At 40.9% G+C, this 20,573-nt stretch overlaps 1 protein-coding gene across 4 annotated transcripts in view; it reads left to right on the top strand.

Annotated features, from left to right (window-relative positions):
• OFD1 (OFD1 centriole and centriolar satellite protein) overlaps positions 1–20,573 on the top strand; it is a 63,611-nt gene that overhangs the window by 6,653 nt on the left and 36,385 nt on the right. For all 4 annotated transcript variants that reach the window (XM_030848140.2, XM_030848138.3, XM_030848139.3 and 1 more), the window contains 10 exons: positions 330–398; positions 486–516; positions 8,291–8,398; positions 10,248–10,384; positions 10,711–10,884; positions 13,341–13,447; positions 15,081–15,200; positions 16,800–16,855; positions 18,250–18,341; positions 19,376–19,565. In XM_030848140.2, the coding sequence (XP_030704000.1) occupies positions 330–398; positions 486–516; positions 8,291–8,398; positions 10,248–10,384; positions 10,711–10,884; positions 13,341–13,447; positions 15,081–15,200; positions 16,800–16,855; positions 18,250–18,341; positions 19,376–19,565 (1,084 nt within the window). The remainder of the gene's footprint in view (positions 1–329; positions 399–485; positions 517–8,290; positions 8,399–10,247; positions 10,385–10,710; positions 10,885–13,340; positions 13,448–15,080; positions 15,201–16,799; positions 16,856–18,249; positions 18,342–19,375; positions 19,566–20,573) is intronic.

Genomic DNA, 20,573 nt, shown 5'->3' with positions numbered 1-20,573 from the left:
GACCCTGGAATGCACTCATATATTCATTGGTGCCTCAGATGTTTGAGTGTTTCTTATCTGTAAGACATTAACCATTTCTGTTTTTTCTGTTAGGCACATCATTTTTGCTGTGAATTATTTGGAGGTTAATTACGTGATCAAAAGAAAAATTTTATCCTTTTGACTTCAGCGTTTATTGTAACTTAATATAAGAAAGCTTACGTGTTACATTATTAGCATAGTTATAATCTTATTTAGTCTGAACCATGATTTTTAGTCTTAAATTGGGATGTTTCTGAATATATCACTTACACATTGATGTTAAAATCTGTGTACTTTTTTTTTTTAAGGTATTTACTATGCAGGATCTATTACAACTCATTAAAATCAACCCTGAATCCAGTCTCTATAAATCACTGGTAGGATTGTTTCGTTTTTATAACCTGCTTTGGTTTGTTAATAATACCTGAATAGTTGAATAAAGGTAAAATATTTTCTTTTAACAGATTTCAGGATTTGATAAAGAAAACCATAAAGGTAGGAGCCTTCATCTTTGTAGAGAATAGGAACATTTTTGTTATGTATTGTTTTGTATAAAAGTATGAAACTAATAATTTTCAGGTGGAAGAATAGGGAATTTGAATTGAATCATTTGACTTTTTTCCTTGCTGACAATACCTTTTTAAATAGAACAATTCATCTGTTTTACAAATGTGGATCCTTTCCCCAAAATTTTAACATTTTAAAATCGCTATTACTCAAATGAGAAAACTAGAGACAGCATCAAGAGCCCTACGAATGGACTGAAAGCTGGTCTTTGTAGAGATACCCACTGTTTGGAACATTTGCAAAACAAAAACAAATAACATTTAGGCCACTATCTTTGTATCCTAGATAGGCCCCTAAGTACAATATATAGAGTATTGTATTAATATTGGCTTAAAGAATGAAATATCTGTTCAGTAATGTGCTTGTTTTTGTTGTTTATATAGGCCTGATAAATTGCATTAATATTGGCCTTGATAATAACCTTCAAAGAGTCCATAACTACTCTGAGATAATAGACAATGTATATATTGGTCTCTGCCCCCAGTTCCTGGTACACAGCTCCCAAAATCCTTGTAATTTCCTAAGTGATAAGAACACAAGGAGCATATCTTGTTCTAGTATTGGTCTTTGACCTCCATTCTTGACACAGGTCTCCTGAAACCCTTGTAATTTCCTGGGTGACAGGAGTGTCTTGTGTTCAAATGAGCCAACACTACGTGGGTCCCTGGATGGCTCCTGGGTGAGGGCTGGTCACTGGAAAGACCAAGCCATGATTAGAAGCTTGAGGTTTTCAGCTTTGCTCCCCATTCTATTGAAGGGAGGAGGACTGAAAATGAATAATCAGTCATTTTTGTGAATAATCGATCATGAATGTGTGATGAAGCCTCCATAAATCCCCAAAGTATGGGGTTCAGAGAGCTTCCAGGTTGGTGAACACATGGAGGTGCTAAGAGATTGGCACACCTGGAGACGGCATAGAAGCTCTGGGCTCCTTCCCACATGTACCTCGCCCTGTGTGTCTCTTCTATTTAGCTGTTCAACTATGTCCTTTATCATATCCCTTTTTTTATATATAAGTGTATTTATTTTATTTATTTATTTTTGGCTGCATTGGGTCTTCGCTGCTGCACGTGGGCTTTCTCTAGTTGCGGTGAGCGGGGGCTACTCTTTGTTGCAGTGCACGGGCTTCTCGTTGTGGTGGCTTCTCATTGCGGAGCACGGGCTCTAGGCATGCGGGCTTCAGTAGTTGTGGCACATGGACTCAGTAGTTGTGGCTCACGGGCTCTAGAGCACAGGCTCAGTAGTTGTGGCACACGGGCTTAGTTGCTCCGCGGCATGTGGGATCTTTCTGGACCAGGGCTTGAACCCATGTCCCCTGCATTGGCAGGTGGATTCTCAACCACTGCGCCACCAGGGAAGCCGCTTATCATATCCTTGAATAAACTGGTAAACGTAAGAAAGTGTTTCCCTGAGTTTTTTGAGCTGTTCTGGTACGTTAATGAAGCCCAAGGAGGAGGTTGTGGGAACCTCCTACGTATAGCCAGTTGCTCAGAAGCACAGGTGACAACGTGGGCATGTGACTGGCACCTGAAGAATGTATAGGTATGGTGGCAGGGGGTGGTCGGTGTGGGACTGAGGCCCTTAACCCATGGGGTCGGATGCTGCCTCCAGGTGGACAGTGTCAGAATAGAGTTCAAGTGTAGGCCATCCATCCGGTGTCGCAGAGAATGGCTTGGTGTGAGGAAAAGCCCCACACACTGGGTGACTAGGAGAGTCGGAAGTAAGTGTTGTGAAGTGTTCTGTATAAAAGTCAAGGGGCTCACAGGGAGGGGAGAGATGGGAGGGAAGAGGTGGTTTTTTCCGTACACAGAAGGAGGGAAGCTGAGGGTTTTTTCCTTTACAACTGCTGTGGGTGACAGGCCACAGGCTGGACTTGATGACGGACTTGGTAGTATGAACATACACGTTACAGGCAAGTTACCAGCTTACTTGTTACTTAGATCTTTTCCAAAAAATCTGTAACATCATGTAATGGCCTTTTTGTGTTAGTGTGCTCCTTGATTTTGTCTGTTGCCAGAATTGCTACCATCCCTGCTGGGACATTAATTCAGGACTTGCCATTTGGCAGACACTTGAGTACCTACTTGCTGCCAGTCATTATTCTGTGACTTAACTGCCTGGTCTCCTGGGAGTAATGTAAGTAGAGGATAAGTAAATTGGATCAAAAGACATTCTGTTTTTATTTTACTGTATTATTGAAGTATAGTTGACCTACAATGTTGTTAATTTCTGCTGTACAGCTAAGTGATTCCGTTATACATACATGTACATTCTTTTTCATATTCTTTTCCGTTACGGTTTATCACAGGATATTGGATATAGTTCCCTGTGCTCTATAGTAGGACCTTGTTGTTTTCCATCCAATGTATAATATTTGGATCACAAGACATTCTAGATCACCTGCAAAGTAGGTCATCCTTACTGAAGTTGAGGATGCTATGTGATCCTAGGTTGTAGATTCTATGGCCGTGCTGTTTAGTGTAACTCTGAGATGGGAATGTCTGTATGTGTGTTGCCTGATACGGTAGCCGCTAGCCACATGGGGCTATTGAGCATTTGAAATGTGGGTAGTGTGACTGAGGAACTGAGATTTTAATTTAAGTAGCTACACGTGACTAGTGGCTGTCACGTTGGACAGCACAGTTCTAAGTAAATAGCTGCTGTCTGTAGTGTAACTATTTCAGAAAGGAATTTAGAGCTTGAAGGTATATTAAGAAATAATTCATTTATTTATAGGTATTTATACTATTAAAAATAGCTTTTCACCTTTAAGCACTCTTTAAATCTTTCTAGTTCAGAAAGACATCTGGCTAACATTTCTTACCAGGTTTGCCCAGCATCCTAGTAAAATTTCTGAAACTCAGAAAAACTGAGTTGCAGACATGTCATGCATCCTAATGACATAATTTGGATAGAATTCTTGGCTAACAGTAAAGCAGCTACTTTTAAAATGAAATGATTTAGAAACTGGTGGCTCCCCATTAAGAGACTGAGACCATCAGAAAACATGTAAGAAGATGTTTTGTACCTAACTGTTGTGTATTCCCTGACAGAGATCTTTGGTCTTACCTTACTGTGTCTATACTTTGAGGGTGCTGATCTGTTACATGGTTACAGTACTTTTCCCCTAGATTCCACTCACACATCCTTCCCACCCCTAATTTTTCCTTTCAAAGATAATGATACCCAGAAAATAGCTGGCCAGAGGATTTGGGCACTGGCTCTTTTCTTTCTGGAAGTTAAAATCCTTGCCTGTGATTGGCAAAAGAATAGATAGATATAGATAGATCAGTGGGAAAGAATAGAGAGCCCAGAAATAGGTCTACACAAACATAGTCAACTAGCCTTTAACACAGGCAATTCAATGGAGGACATATAGTCTTGTCAACAAGTGGTGCTGGAACAGTTGGACATTCATATGCACAGATATGAACCTGGACGCAGACCTTACACAAAAATTAACTGAAAACGAATCATATATCTAAATGTAAAACACAAAACTATAAAACTTCTGGAAGAAAACATAGAAAATCTTTGTGACCTGCTGTTTGGCGATGAGATATAATACCAAAAGCATGATACATGAAAGAAAAAATAGACCAGTTAGACTTTATTAAAATTTAAAAACGTCTGCTCTATGAAAGAGTGAAAAGACAAATTACAGACTGGGAGAGGGTATTGGCAAAAGACATCCAATAAAGGACTTGCATCAAAAATACACAAAGAACTCTGAAAACTCAACACTAAAGGGACAAGTCAGTTAAAAAATGGGCAAAGGATCTGAACAGATAGCTCTCCAAAGAAGATATACAGGTGGCAAATAAGCATGAAAAGATGCTGCATGTTATTTGTTAGAGACATGCAAATTAAAACAAAAATGAGATAACATGGCCAAAATCCAGAACACCTTCAGCACTAAATGCTGGTAAGGATGTGAAGCGATATGAACTGTCACTCATTGCTGGTGGGAATACAAAATGGTACAGCCACCTGGGGAGATAGCTTGGTGGTTTCTTTTTTTTTAAAATAAATTTATTTATTTTTGGCTGCATTGGGTCTTCGTTGCTGCGCGTGGGCTTTCTCTAGTTGCAGTGAGCGGGGGCCACTCTTCGTTGAGGTGCGCGGGCTTCTCACTGCGGTGGCTTCTCTTGTTGCGGAGCACGGACTCTAGGCGCGCAGGCTTCAGCAGTTGCGACACACAGGCTCAGTAGTTGTGGCTCGTGGGCTTAGTTGCTCCGCGGCATGTGGGATCCTCCCAGACCAGGGCTCGAACCCATGTCCCCTGCATTGGCGGGCAGATTCTTAACCACTGTGCCACCAGGGAAGCCCAGTTTGGTGGTTTCTTACAAAACTAAACATACTCTTACCCTACAATCCAACAGTCATTGTCTTAGGTATGTACCCAAGTGACTTGACAGCTTAAGTCCACACAGACACCTGCACGTGAATGTTTGTAGCAACTTTATTCATAATTGTCAGAAATTGGGAACAACCAAGATGTTATTTGGTAGCTGAACGGATAAACAAGCTGTGGTACTTCCAGACAGGGAAATACTATTCAGCAAAGAGGAATGAGCTACCAAGCCATGCAAAGAGATGAATGAGTCGCAAATGTGTACTGTTAATGTAAGAAGCCTGCCTGAAAAGGCTACGTGCTATGTGATTCCGTTTATGTGACATTCTGGAAAAGGCGAAGCTATAGTGATAGTAAACACATCAGTGGTTGCTAGGGGTTTGGAGGGAAGGGGTAGGAGGTTGAAGAGGTGAAGCACAGGATTTTTTTTAGGGTGGTGAAAGTATTCTTCCGATACCTGTAATGGTATGATACATGGCACCAGACATTTGCCTAAAACCTGTAGAACTTTACAAAGAACAAGCCTTCATGTATGCAAATTTAGGAGGTCAGGTGATGTCAGGATGGGATGCGGACTGTGACAAAACAATCTAACTGTAGTAACCTCACTGAAGGGGGTGGGGATAAAATATGCTGAGCTATCTAACTTGGGAAAGGAATGAAGACTAAGACAAAAGACAGAAGCAACTGTACATAAGCTGTGTATTCAAGGTGAGAGTTATTTCTCATGGGAGTGCTGGTTAACAGTTCTGAAACCATGATACACGTATGCTGGAATTGAACAATTAAGTAAGTGGATAGAAGATGGCGGGAGCCAGGTGTTCACTGCTGGAGCGGGACTTTACAGATAAACAAGGGGAGGAGACTGGGATGATCCATACGGTAATGGCTTAGTTGGAGACATTAGTATGAACTCATGTTTAGCTTAATATAGATACAGATGATACATAGAGATATTTATAGATATGTTTGTGTACACAGGTTAGTGTACGTTCATATTTCCTTGCTGTCTCGGCTGAGGGGCTGGAAGCAGTGACACCCCAGTTGTAATGAGCACACCTCGAGCCCAGTTTGCAGTACTAAGATTCGGTTTCTAATACCATTCCATAATAATAGGAACCAGGGCTCCTTGGAGCAGTGGTTGATTGCAGGAGTGGAACAGAGACTATACAAGATGAGCTTGGAGCCCCTTACAGTGCTAGAACCTAAGGAAGTGCTTAAGACAAAAACCCATGATGAAAGTGCTCCCAGAGGCCAAAGCTGGAACAATTGGAGCAACAAAATAAAAGAGTGGGTTTTATCAGTGAGTTGTAGAATTACACGTGAATTATAATTACCAAGGTATAAAACAGGAGTCTATACGGATATAAATAAATGACTGGATAAAGGAGGAGACTAGACGTATCCTTCTTGGGTGAGGGTGTGGAGGGGAGAGAGGGGAAGTGGAACTAATTAGGGGCCTGCGGAAAGCACTGCAGAACTGGGAAAAGGCACCAGCGTTAGAAATGCTGAGGTGGAAGAGCACACCGCCAAAGATGACCTCCTGCAGGATCTTGAAGATTTCTGTCAAACGTTGACCTTTGTCCATAGAGGGAGCCAAGATCTGCCCTCAGCATGACAGCAGGAAGGGGTGAGGTGAGAACAGGCTGATAGGAAATGGTCAGAAGAAGAGGGTGGACGAGACAGAAGAGTTGCAAGGCAATGAATATGAAAGAACAGAGTTTATATCTACAGTGGGGAAGTAAAAGAGAGTGTGTTGTATGATATCACTTATAGGTTCATTTGTGTCATACTTTAGATTCCACATATCTATGAAACAGACTCACAGACATAGGGAACAGACTTGTGGTGGCCAAGGGAGAGAGGGGATGGGAGAGGGATGGAGTGGGAGGCTGGGGTGAGCAGATGTGAGCTATTATATATGGAGTGGATAAATAACAAGGCCCTACTGTACAGCACTATATTCAGTATCCTATGATAAACCATAATGGAAAAGAATATGAAAAAGTGTATATATGTATAACTGAATCACTTTGCTGTATAGCAGAAATTAACACAACATTGTCAATCAACTATACTTCAATTTAAGGAAACAGTATATTGTATCTTCAGTAGAAAAGAAAAATAAGCCCTTAACTTGGCTGATGCAGAAGTCCATTCATCTCTTCCAAGAAAGTGAAAACTTCTAAAATTTATACTCATGACTTAAAAAAAAAAAGTTTCAGGGAATTTCCTGGCAGTCCAGTGGTTAGGACTCTGTGCTTCCACTCCCAGGGCCCTGGGTTTGATCCCTGGTCTGGGAACTAACATCTCACAAGCTGCACGGCGTGGCCAAAAAGAAAAACAAATTTTGAACTATTCAGAAGGGTATGAAGTTAAAGAAGAGTAGGAATTTCTGTTCATATTCTCTAATTTCACTTTTTGCTGATAACTAGAATGAAGAGTGTCTTGTTTATCCTACCAGAAGTTAGTTCACAGGTGTCAAAGTCTATATGTAATCAAAACATACACTCATACATGGAATCATATTATAGATACTGTTGGGCAATTTGCTTTCTTTATCCACCAATATATCTTTCTCTAGCCGTGTACTTGGACTAATTCTTTTTTAGAATGTATTTAATTAACCCCCTGTTGATGGAGATTTTATTGTTTCATCGCTTGGTTTTTGCCATTAGAAGCATGCAGTGTGCAGTGCTACACCCTTTTGGGAAAGTATAGCTGTGTAAATTCAGAGAGGTGGAATGACTAGGTGAAAGGGCACTTGCATTTTGAATATCCATAAACACTGACAGATTTCCCTCCCAAGTGAAAGAGCACGCCTGCTTCCCCGCTCCCTTGCTGACACTTAGAGCGCTAAGATTAAAATTTTGGTAATACGTTTATCGGGAAAATACGATCTTTCTGTTGTAGTGTTAATTTGCATTTATTTATAATTTTGTTCATGTTTATTCAACATTGAAAATTTTTTCTGTGAACTTTGTCCATGTCTTGCCCTATTTTTCTGTTTTCTTACTGATTTGTTAAAAACTCTTTGATGTTTATGAAGATTAGTTCTCTGTCTCTGTATTATGCCAAATAGCTGTTTCCAGTGTATCACTTGTCTTTTGACTTTGCTATTTCACGCCACATATAAGTTCTTAATTTGTACGTTTGATGAATATTTCTCCTTATTGCTTGTAGGTTTCTGTATCATGCTTGGAAACGCCTTTCCTCAGAAATTATTCTTAAAATATACATGATGTAAAAAAGATAATGTTATAAAACCAAGATTGCATAAACAGTGATTGAGCAACAGTTGAATGAAAGAAAGTTGTAAAACGAAACTATACACGTTGTGTCGTTTAGGTTTTCTCATGGAGTTTCTGAAAGAATTGGCAGAATATCATCAGGCTAAAGAGAGTTGCAGTATGGGAACTCAGACAAGTTCAACATTTCCCGTCAAAGACTCCCTTGGTAATTATGGTCTTCCATAGTTTCACTTCTTCCGTTTTCTCTTTTGAATGAAGGAGATGACCTGATGTACCGTATTATGTATTTGTTGCTTGACTGGGAGGGATGCAGGCTGCTGCCGGTAGGGGCGCCCATTTTTTCTGGGATCACTGCTGGGAGGGACCAGGAACTGCTCTCCAGGGCTGCTCCTCCCTTCATGGCCGCCAAGGCTATGCTTTCCAAATCTCGTGGGGATCCAAAGGCCCACTTCCTTGTCTGTTGGGTTGAACCTCTCTTGACTGGGAGGTTCTTCCCTGTGTCTCATCTAACTTTATAGCCACTAAAGTGAGAAGATCTTAGACTATTTGCATTGCAGAGAACTAGAGAAGTGAGTGGGCCATCCCTTCATTTTATAAGTTGAGAAAACTGAAGTCACCAGAGGAAGAGCAACTTGGCAATGCCGAGTCTCGGTCAGAACTGATATGAGTCCAAGTTTTCTGGTCAGTGATCCAGAGCCTTTTCTGCTGTGCAGGCTTTCTGTAATACCATCCTGCCCTTGAGTTGTGTGCTCAGGAGAGAAGGGAAACAGCTGGCTAATAGGATATGGTTAATCGATTTCTTGGCCCTTCCTTACTCTTAAACTGCACTAGTGCCTTTAACTTGTAAAAACATAAGTTCGTAACTTGTAAAGACCATATTGTATGACTGTGCCTTTCATTTATTTAGGTGTAGGTTTTATTCCATTAGAAACATAGAACATGCTTATTCTACAGCAGTTCTGTTCAATAATATGAGCCACATGTGTAATAAAAATTTTCTAGTAGCCAAAGTAGAAAAGGTAAGAAGAAACAGGTGAAATTTGTTTTGGTAATATATTTTATATAACTTCGTATGTCTAAGATATTATTCCAATAGGAAATCAATATGAAAAATATTAATGAGGTATTTTACGTTTATTTTTTTGTACTCGGTCCTTGATATCTGGTGTGTCTTTTACACTTAGAGTACATCTCATTTTGAACTGGTCACATTCCATGTACTCAGTATGGCCAAATGTGGCTAGCGGCCTGCATTGGACAGTCCAGAGCATTTGGAAAATCCAGAAAAGTAGATGGAAATTGTTGCCGACGAGAGACATACCGCCAATATTTTAATCTGCTTCTGCCAGCCTTTTCTTCCTATGCCTGCTTTTTGGTGGTATTGGTGTTACACATGATTGAGATTGTATGCGAGGGCCAGGTTTGCAGTGTGCTACGTGGTTGGTTTCAAATCCACAGTTGGTTTGAGGGCTGCAGGTCTGCCGGAAAGAGTGCCAGAATGCGAGGCAGTCATAGACCTGGCTTTAGCCCCGCTGACGCCATTATAGAGTTGCTTAGCCCTCTGGACGTCACTTCAACTGTATGGGCGTCTGTTTCCTCTTCTGTGGAGAGGAGGAGTTGAAACACATGATCTTTGATTCATCTTAAGGTCAGTGTTTTGAAAGTGAGTCAGCTTTAACCAAAGTCCAATGAAGAGCTCTCTCCCATGGCATTTAGACACTAGAAAGAGATGCCCGTGTTTTCTGACTTGAACTGTACTTTTTTTCTTTTCCCCTGACATTTTATGATGAGGATTCTCAGACATTCAGAAAAGTTGACACAGTTTTACAGCACACACTTGTATACCTCAAGTCTGCCATGAAATTTGCATTATACTTGCTTGATCACTTACCTGTCCATCCATTAAGTTCTCTCACTTTTTTGATGCATTACCAAGTAAATTGCAGACATCCTTACACTTTCCCTTAAGTACACTCTTTGTGTTTGAACAGAGCTCTGGCCTCTTGCTCACCTGCCCACGTTTCTCTAACCTTTCCTGTGTTGTTTTTTGATAGCTGAGAAGCTTCAGCTTATTGACGACGAGTTTGCAGGTGCTTACCCTCAGCATCCAAAGTTAGAATCTTTAGAAATCAAGTTAAACGAATATAAGAGAGAAATTGAACAGCAGCTACGGGCAGAAATGAGTCAAAAGGTAAGATTTATCATGTTATAACCGAGGGTGATGTTTTTGCTTGTCTTTTAATGTCTTCATCTTAGGTATATGGGGAAATAACTAGAATCTTTACTAATGAATGTGATACTATACTGTTGTGCATGTTATTTCTCTTTCCAGATGATGTCATTTCTTTATGACTTTTGAACGCACCCTATAAGTACAGTGAATGAGATGAAACAAAGACGAATTAAAACTAAATATATCTAGACAGCATTAACGTTAAACCTAACAGTGAAGAGAGAATGTTACTGTTTCTTTAGTATAGTTATTGGCATTTACAATTATTTGTCATCAATTGGCAGTTGAAGTATTTTAAAGATACTGAAATAGCGAAAATTAAAACGGAAGAGAAAAGAAAGTGTGAGAAGGAGTTAGCTGAGTTGCGGAATGGATTTGAGAGAGCTTGTCAAGCAAAATCTGAAGCCCTGATTTCTCAGCAAAAGATGACCCTTAAGAGAATTCAAAAGCACCAGGAGGTAATATTCTAAAATCATTTACCGGGTGGCTATTTCCGGGCCGTTTCCCAAGTAGGGACTGGGGTCAATAACACAAGTAGAAGCATGGGGCTTGGAAAGGATGTGCAGACACCCTTCCTCTGAGATGGCTGGAGGGAAAGGACCGGGGACGGGACCATCCATGCTGGCAGTGGGAGAAACTCGTACCAGAGAGGCGGCAGATTTGAGGCTTCGGTAGCAGCCTGGGGGAGAGGATCAGAGGTGTGGAATGGCTGCTTGCAGTAAAGGAAGTGCAGCCCTGGGAAGCAGATGGGGCTGCCTGAGCTATGTTGAGGCCCCAGCCGAGGTGGGCAGCCTGGAATGGCAGTAGACCAAATCCAGTGCTTACAGGCGATGGCTCTGGTGCAGCTCTCAGGACGATGTGTAGTGTTGGTGAGGGCAGAAGGATAGAGGTGCTTGGGGAGAGGAGCTCGAGAGCACCGAGTTTCTTTGGCTTTGGAAAGGCAGCCCGTTCCGTGGAAGACGTGGGGGTTGGGTGGGGTGAGGAAGGCAGCCCAAGAGGAGGCTAATATAGGGCAGCAGGGAGGGTGACGGGGCCGTCTGGAAGACATCGAGAAGCAGGTCTGAGGATTCCTATGGGTGGAAGAAGGACGGGCCAAGAGGACAGAGTTGCAGGTGGAAGTTTCAGGTCAAGTCTGGAAACAAAGCACAGTGTGCTGCCATGGGGGCAGAGGTGAGGTCCCCGGAGTGGAGGCGTCCAGGGCTGCCGGGGTCATCCATGTGGCCATTTGATCTTGTCCCCCAGGAAGGTGGCTGGACGGGAGGTGGAGAGGTTGCCAAGTGGCGGGAGGGCGTGTCGAGAGGGATTGGATCCATTGCTTTGGGAAAAACAGGTTCCTTTGCCAAGGGCATGTCTTAGACCAGGCTGGATCTGAGGCCTTGTTTCCTATGGACAGCAGGAGCTTCTATCAGGAAGTTCTGTTAAAAGTAGCAGGCTTCCTCCCAGCGTCCACCCTTGCTTAGAGCTTCTCAATAAGACCCAGTTATTTAATGGTAATTGTACCCCCTCTACAAGTTGTATATAGCAGTTCTGGGAATTGGGCTTGCTTAGCTATAAAATAAATGTTGGAGGCACAGGTGTTTGAGAAGCTTGGATTATGTTTATACTAACAGCGTCATCTTCAAGATAGGTGATTGACTAAGTCAGAAAGAAAGACAAATAGCATATGATATCACTCATATGAGGAATCTAAAATATGACACAAATGAACCTATCTATGAAACAGAAACAAAATCAGGGACATAGAGAATAGATTGGTGGTCCCCGAGGGGGATGGGGGAGGGGGGATGGAGTGGGAGTTTGGGATTAGCAGAGGCAAACTATTACAGAATGGATAAACAACAAGGTCCTGCTCTAGAGCACAGGGAACTGTATTCATTATCCCTGTGATAAAGCATAATGGAAAAGAATATGAAAAAGAATATGTATTTGTATGACTGAGTCACTTTGCTGTACAGCGAAATTAACACAGCATTGTAAATCAACTATACGTCAATAAAATTAAAAGATAGATGACTGACTAGATCAGATCAACCAGTTAACAGACTCAAACCCTCGTTTAGTCACCTGATTCTCTGAAGGCACTAGAGAAGGTTGCCATCCTTATGAAGAGCACCGTGGCTTTATTCCACCACCTGGAATGCCTCTCCCCTTCTCTGCCTGATAAAAGCATCCAGTCCTTCAAAATCCAGCCGGAATGTCACGTCCTCATGACGCCTTTCCTGACCCCCACTGATGGAGTCCTTTGGGCTTTGTTCGTGCTGTCGAGTGTTGATGTACTTTGGTTGTGAAATCATCACACCGTAGTGTGACTGTTGGTTTGTCTCTCTCTCCCTGACTAAACTGTGAGTCTTTTAAAGGTTGGGGACTGTCCTATATCTGTCCATCATTGTGTATCCAGCTCCCAGTGTGCCCTTGGACATGTGACAGGTGTTCAGGAAACCCTTGCTGAGGGAACACATACATGGAAGTGTGGCCATTCATTCAGGACATCAGGCGAGCTTGCTGACTGAGCCAGAATGACCTCTGAATTGAAACTTTCAGACAGCGATGGAACTATGGGGATTCTTTTAAGATTTATTGCTGAATACGCATTTGTTTCATTTTTTCTTGCTGAAGAACTTAGCGAAATTTTGTAAGTGTCTGAGAGATGTTAATTATGTAATAAAATAACAAGACAAGGGATGTTAGGAATATAGGGTAATGTGGCTTAACAGCCCTCCTTAACAGGAGGAGGGAATAAATTTTTGTGGAAAAAAAGGCAGAACATATACCTCGCATTGGAACCTCTTGAAAGTGAAATTGTTCCTCTAAGTGTCCGTACTTTGCTTTCTGGAATTTAGGAAACAGGGTATTAGTTCAAATCTCTTTTGTTTTCTTTAGCTTGCTTGCTAAAAATTAATACTTTCCTCTACAGGATGAAACAAAAGAAATATATACTCAAAGGCAGCTTCTCCTAAAAGATATGGATTTTCTGAGAGACAGAGAAGCTGAGCTGAAGCAAAGAATTGAAGCTTTTGAATTGTAAGTAATGTGTATTCATTTTGGACATTCAGAATGAATGAAATGCAAAAAAGAACTACTAAAATGTCTACATAGTCTAATGTTAGCTGTAAAATAGAGTTCTTGGTTGTAAAGGTGATAGCACCTAACTTTCAAAAGGCACAAGTTAAGAGAAACAGGGACGAGGGTTTCACTTTTGAAATATTAGACACTGGGAAGAAAGCAGAAGGAGACACCATCGTCAGGCTTCAGTGAGACCAGACAAATGATACGCAGAAGCGAATAACGCTTTAACAGATCATACGTTTCGCATTTATGTTCAACCATTCAAATCTCAGTTTCATGTGCGTGTAGTAACTGAATTCCAGAGAGTCAGACCTGCCACACTGACCTGCTCTGCTGGCGAAAAAGGGAAATACGGTGGCTCTGAGTTGACTTGTACTAGGTGAAAGTATTTCTTGTGATGTGTGTGTTGCTTTTTCCAAGTGCTCACCAACGTTTCATTCTTCACTTCTTACCTGGGATTCATAGCAAGCTCAGCAGTTTTATAGTTTATGGAGTAAGCCTTCTTTCCCATTTGGTGTGTGCCATTAATTGGCACTCACAGATCCAGGAGCCTTCTTTCATTAAAGGATTTGTCTTCATCTTCATTGATGTGGTTTTCTCATTTATATAAGCTCGGTTTGTTTGATTTCTTCTCTCTGCCAACCTTACTCTCTTTCTGGCAACACCGAAGAGGTAAATTGATCATAAGAGAGAGAAGGAACACAATTTGGGTAGAGATAGTTCATGATTATGTAATCACTTATTTACCTCCGCTTCCCCTCCTCCTTCTCCCTTCTAAGCATAGTATATAAGCTAAATAAATGTACTGGTTTACTGCTCCTTTGTGGACAGATTAACCAGCAGAGGGAGCAAACACACAGAGCTTTTATCCTTTGCTTGGAATAGTCTGGGTTCCCTAGCACTTCTCATTATGGCTTGATCTAAGTCCCTGTGAACCCAGTTCCTTGGCTCTGGAATTGATCTTGTGCTTGATTTCAGGTCTCACCAGGAAGATCATTCCTTTCTTCGGTGTTGGGACTTTCTGATTGATCCATCGATCTTTTGCTCTCTTTTCAGTATTTACTTTTCCGTATTGAATTAGTAGCCTGTGAAATGCCAGAATGAATCTTCTGTCTTTAATAGCTATGGGCTAGTCAATTAAATCTTACAGTTAGAAACACTATTATAGAAGAAACAAGCACTTAAGTGCGCTAGCTGAAGTTTGGTTTGTAGCTTTGTAACAAAAAACATCATTCTTTCACCCCTGAATTGATTATGGCTACTTTCCACTTATGACCTTTTTTTTTTTTTTTTTTAAGTCCGAACCATCTCCTGTGAGAAACCACTTTGGTTTTGGCACTTTCCCACTCCCGCCAGCCAGATGCCACCGTAGAGCTCCATTTGCTAGTTCAGATCCATCGTCACTAGGTCAGCTCATTATAAAAGAGGTGGGAGACTTCTGGCTCTTCGTTCGCATTTACTCCCCACAGCCGTGACAGGCACAGAACAGTTGAGTCTGTGGAGCTAGAAACACATGGTATCTTTTTCCCCTAAATTCTTCAAGTATTAAAGTTTGCTGATTTGCCTTATCTGTTTTTGCTAATTTCAGGGCCCAGAAGCTACAAGAAGAAAAAAACAGAAGCATGACTGACGGGCTTAGGAGGCGGGAGCTGAATATAAAGCGTATTGAGGAGGCCTATGACCAAAAGCTCGAGAATGAACTTCTAAAGTAATTCTTTGGCATCTTTAAAAAAAGTATCATGTTTGAATTAAGTTGATGGAAACACAGCAACACTAGTGAACTAGATAAGACTAATATTTTATGGCAAAATCCAGTATTTAAAAAAAATACGTGTTTTCATTGGCAGTCAAGCCTTTCCCATGAGTATTTGAGTTAAGATGGTTTTAAAAAGATACAGTACAGAGAATAGCATCCTCTGTTCACTCTTGTCTCTCCTCTGGTATTTATTGAGGGCCTGTGATTTGCTTGAATTTCTTAGGGCACCTTGTAACTTGCTGAAAAGCTATAAAATGGGAATTATCGTCACTTTTATCTTTTCCTCTACCCCACTCATAGTGCCATTAAGATGGGGATGTCTAATAATTTATGAATTATTCTGCTTATTGGTTAAAGTATTTGTCGATCTGTATTCCTTCAAGATTCTGCAAAGCCGGAATCGAAAGAAACTAGAATTAACTATATAAAGGAAAAAATGATAGAGGAAAAGGAAAATACGGACAACTCTGATACTATGGCTTTGCTCTAGTCTGAGTTTTGCTGTGTTCGGGTGAATAGTCTGAGTTTTGCTGTGTTCTGGTGAATAGTATCTTAGTGCAGAGCCATTAAGCCCATATATGGTAACTTTTCTCTCCAGTGCTCAGCAGCTCTGGGTATTTCTTAATCATCGGCCTCTCTACTGCTTTGTCCATAATTTGGCATTGATAGTCCATTATGTAGTACCTTCAAAGGTTTTTTGAGGTTTTTCTTTAAAATAATTCTAATAAAAAATATAGCACTTCTCCGTGTATCAGTTTTGACATGATATAGATTTTATCCTCATATTTTACGTCCGCTCCTCTAGTACAGCAGTAAGCTCTGAAGAATCTGTAGTTGTTAAACTTCCAGGAATAAATCAATAAAAATGTGTATGTTAGCTTGACATAGCCATGGAGTAGGGAACTGTTAGGTATTGATGTCTTTGTCTGGCCGTGGGTGTCCTCAGTATGACTTTGGCAATTGTTGGGTTTCGGAGGATATTCACCACAGGAGTGCTTCTTTCCTTTCTCTCATCTCTGAACCAGAAAGTCAGCTGGTAATAGCTGGTGGAGATAGTAAAATTCCATGAAAACGTGCCTTTCGGTATCGCCAATCCGTATATAATTCTGTTGGCAGTGGCTCTCAGTACTGTGCTCAGTTCCTGAGGGGGAAAGTTCTTATCCTGCTTGGGGGTGGGGAGGCAGGATAGGTGGATTGGAAGCGACTGGCTTGTTATCCTTTGGGATTTAAAGTCTGTTGTGTACAGTGTAAAAGTAACTAAATTTACTTTCTTGCGTCAGCGGACACCAACTGAGAAACAGTGCCCTCTGTAACCTCAATAACATGACCCTTCATTTTGTGCTTGAGTTTACAGGATTGCAGCAGGATTTTACTGGACCTTTTATAGCCAGGATTCGGATCCCTGGCCTTAGTACTGAGTGACCTTGAAGTTCATGCATTGTCCTGTTCAGTGCCCTTCGGTGCCCTGGTGCCATAGATAAGCTCAGGTACTGATAGCAGTCTGTCTAGGAAGGTGACCAGGAACTCATTTTCCATCCTTCTATTTCTCAGGTATCAACTTGAACTGAAGGAGGACTGCATCGCTAGAACTAATAGATTGATTGAAGGTAAGAGGAAGAATAAAGGTGACCCTTGGTGGGAAAAAAAGCTGTACTTCTCAGTTTCGATGGAGGTTATCAGCTTCCTAAGTTGGGTCTGTTCTGTAATCCAAAATATATGTACCTTCCACTTCATTGTTGCTATAAACTGACACATTTTTTGTCCTTTTAATTTTACAAAATGAAAAAAATAATCACCGTCTTTCACTGTGTTTTTGCAAACCTTCATGTTTAACCTTTTGTATATTCTCAAAGATCAGTAATTTATCGGTAGAATTTTATTCAATTTTATTTCAGTATATTTTGATGAATAAATCTGTGATGGCAGGAAGGCGGCAGCAACTTATTTCCCTCGGTTAATATTACTCTAAGCCATGAGAGATTTCATTTTTTACTTTGGGAAAATTTTAACTTCTCTGTCCTCTGTGACCTGGTTTCTTATTTCTCTTACTTCTAATATATATTTATGCTTCATGATATTTAAACTTGACATATAACCTCCTAAACTCATATGTATTACCCCAAGACTAGGAAAGTTGGGTAATTTTTCGATCTTTCAGACATTTTACATTTCAGTATATTTCTAGGAACCAACCTGTAACAAGGACTTTTGGTGGGCATTTCAAATGGATTCTTGGGAGTGAACCAGGGCTGGGTGCTTGATACCCATCAGAAGGTCACCCAGTGTGTATGGCTGCTCCTTTGCTGAGACTAATACCTCTTGAGGAATTAGTACCGTCCTGTAGTCAGCATGTGATTTTTTTTTTTTTTTTTTTGCGGAACGTGGGCCTCTCACTGTTGTGGCCTCCCCCATTGCGGAGCACAGGCTCCGGACGCGCAGGCTCAGTGGCCATGGCTCACGGGCCCAGCCGCTCCGCGGCATGTGGGTTCTTCCCGGACCGGGGCACGAACCCGTGTCCCCTGCATCGGCAGGCGGACTCTCAACCACTGCGCCACCAGGGAAGCCCAGCATGTGATTTTTTTGATGATATATGTATAGAGTCTTGTGTTAGATGAAGTGAAAATGACAAAATAATAACTACAAATAACTACAGTCTTACAGAGCAGTCTTTGTCTTAAGGAAGTTCAGAGCCGTCGGCATGAGGGCCCCGCACTATCTGCTATTTTACGTGTGTGTGTGTGTGTGTGTGTGTGTGTGTGTGTGTGTTTTACCATGCAACGCAGCTTGCTGGATCTTACTTCCCCAACCAAGGATCAAACCCGCACCCTCGGCAGTAAAAACGTAGAGTCCTGACCTCTGGGCTGCCAGGGAATTCCCTCTGCTATTTTAGATGATGAAATAATGGTCATTAGATCTGACATACTGGCTATAAATGATTAAATGAGTTTTGTATTCACTGGGAAAACTTTATGATGTTTAGTTGGTTGGCTCTGTCTTTCAGAAAAAGCTCTGCATTTCCAAGAGGAGTTTGCAACTCTTAATTTTAAAAAGGAAGAACTGGATCGTTCTGTAAATCGTGTGAAAGAACTTGAGGTAATTGTTAAGCCTATTGGTTTTTTTGAAATAGTTATTCGACAACACAGGAAATTTTAACTTCAGTCATACATAATTTATCTCGAGTTATCCTCTTGGTATGTTTGGACTGTTTATTATATGACTCAGAGGGTGACGGTTGAACTTAATTCAGTAGTTACTTATTTCAATCCTAGTCTCCTAGAGAAGCATAGAAAGAGCATGTCGTTTGCGGCCCAGAGTCGTCCTTGAATCCTTTGTGTCTCCCTCACTGCTTGTGTGCCTCTGGGCAAGATCTGTGACCTCAGATCCTTTCTCCGAAAACTCTGGGGTATTGCCCACATCCCATGGTTGATGAGGGACTTCAGTGAGCTGGTTTACTGTGCCTGGCCCATAGCAGGTGGCTGGTGTATACTATTATCTACTCAGCCTCTTCTCCCTTCGCCTCAGCAACAGGTGAAAATTCGTATCACTACATCAGGATCTCACAAATTAAAGCAAAATGAGAGGCATTTTTCACATGATACTGTTACTTTTTTTCTGTCCATGTGTGTGCTTGCTATCCAAAGGACAGGACTGGAACTTCAGGAACTTAAAATATGTCCTGTATATAAAATTTATTTTTGCAACTATGATGACTTGTTTGAGAACTTTATAGGCTCCGGTCTCCAAACGAGCTATATTAGACTAAGAAAAGGAAAGCACCTCACAGCATGTTATTGGTATCGGTCTTACCTTTTCATATTAAAAAATAGACATATTATTAACTCTGTGATGGCTTTTTGGTCCTTAGTTGCATCTGGAAAATGGGGTGATAATCCGAAAGACTTGCTTTGTAGGACAGGGTTCTGCATAAATTGAGTTGGATGAACTTGCCCCATCCCCAGCTCCAGGGCAGAAGTTGTAGTTAGGGTTGTCTTGTTGAAGAAAACGACACTTCAGTCAAGTGACCGAAATTAAATTATGCTGCCCAGCTGAGAGCAGCCCACCAGCATCTACCTGTGCAGTCCTGTAAAGTCACTGTTCAAGTACAAGTTTTCCTTTTCCAATTCTAGCTTGAGTTGGAGTCCGTCAGAGCTCAGTGTTTTTCATTAACAAAGCAAAACCATATGCTGAGCAAGAAGGTTAAAGAGATGAGCAACTATTCACTACTGAAAGAAGGGAACCTGGAGCTTGAGGCGCAAAATAAACTACTTAAACGACAACTGGAAGACGTGAAAAGTGAAAACTTGAATCTCCTAAACCGTAAGTCTTTTTTTTTTTCTGATTTGCCTGTGTTTGTAATGCATGTTACGTTCATATTAGGAAACTCCTCTAAGCGAGGCTTCAATTGGGAAGATTTTATAAAGTTAAGATTCTGAGATTGAAATTCCTTTCTTTTTGCTTGCTATTCCATAATTTGTAGCGTAAGAAGAAACATTTTTTTAAATTTAATGTTTATTTTTTATTAGAATATAGTTGATTTACAATGTGTAGTTGATTTACAGTGTTTTGTTAGTTTCAGGTATACAGCAAAGGGATTCAGTTATATGTATACACATATCCATTCTTTTTCAGATTTTTTTTCCCGTATAGCTTATTACAGATCATTGAGCAGAGTTCCCTATGCTATACAGTGTGTCCTTGTTGATTATCTATTTTACATATGGTAGTGTGCGTATGTTAATCCCAAACTCCTAATTTTATCCCTCCCCCCGACTTTCCCCTTTGATAAGTTTGTTTTCGAACTCTGTCTGTTTCTGTTTTGTAAATAAGTTCATTTGTATCGTTTTTTTTAGATTCCACATATAAGTGACATCATAAGATATTTGTCTTTTCTGTCTGACTTATTCCACTTAGTTATGATATTCCCTAGTTGCATCCATGTTGTTGCAAATGGCATTATTTTGTTCTTTTTATGTCTGAGTAATATTCCATTGTATATATGTAACACATCTTCTTTATCCATTCCTCTGTTGATGGACATTTCAGTCACTTCCATGTCTTGGCTACTGTAAATAGTGCTGCAGTGAACACTGAGGTGCATATATCTTTTGGATTTATGGTTTTCTCTGGATGTATGCCCAGGAGTGTGGTTGCTGGATCATATGGTAGTTTTGTTTTTAGTTTTTGAAGGAACCTCCACACTGTTCTCCATAGTGGTTGAACCAATTTACATTCCCACCAACAGTGTAGGCGGGTTCCCTTTTCTCCACACACTCTCTAGCATTGATTGTTTATAGACAGTTTTTTTAAAGGAATTTTTTCTTTTTT

This window comes from Globicephala melas, chromosome X (genome assembly GCF_963455315.2).
Source record: "Globicephala melas chromosome X, mGloMel1.2, whole genome shotgun sequence".
Lineage (NCBI taxonomy): Eukaryota > Metazoa > Chordata > Mammalia > Artiodactyla > Delphinidae > Globicephala > Globicephala melas.
This window is presented reverse-complemented; position numbering and strand designations above follow the sequence as displayed.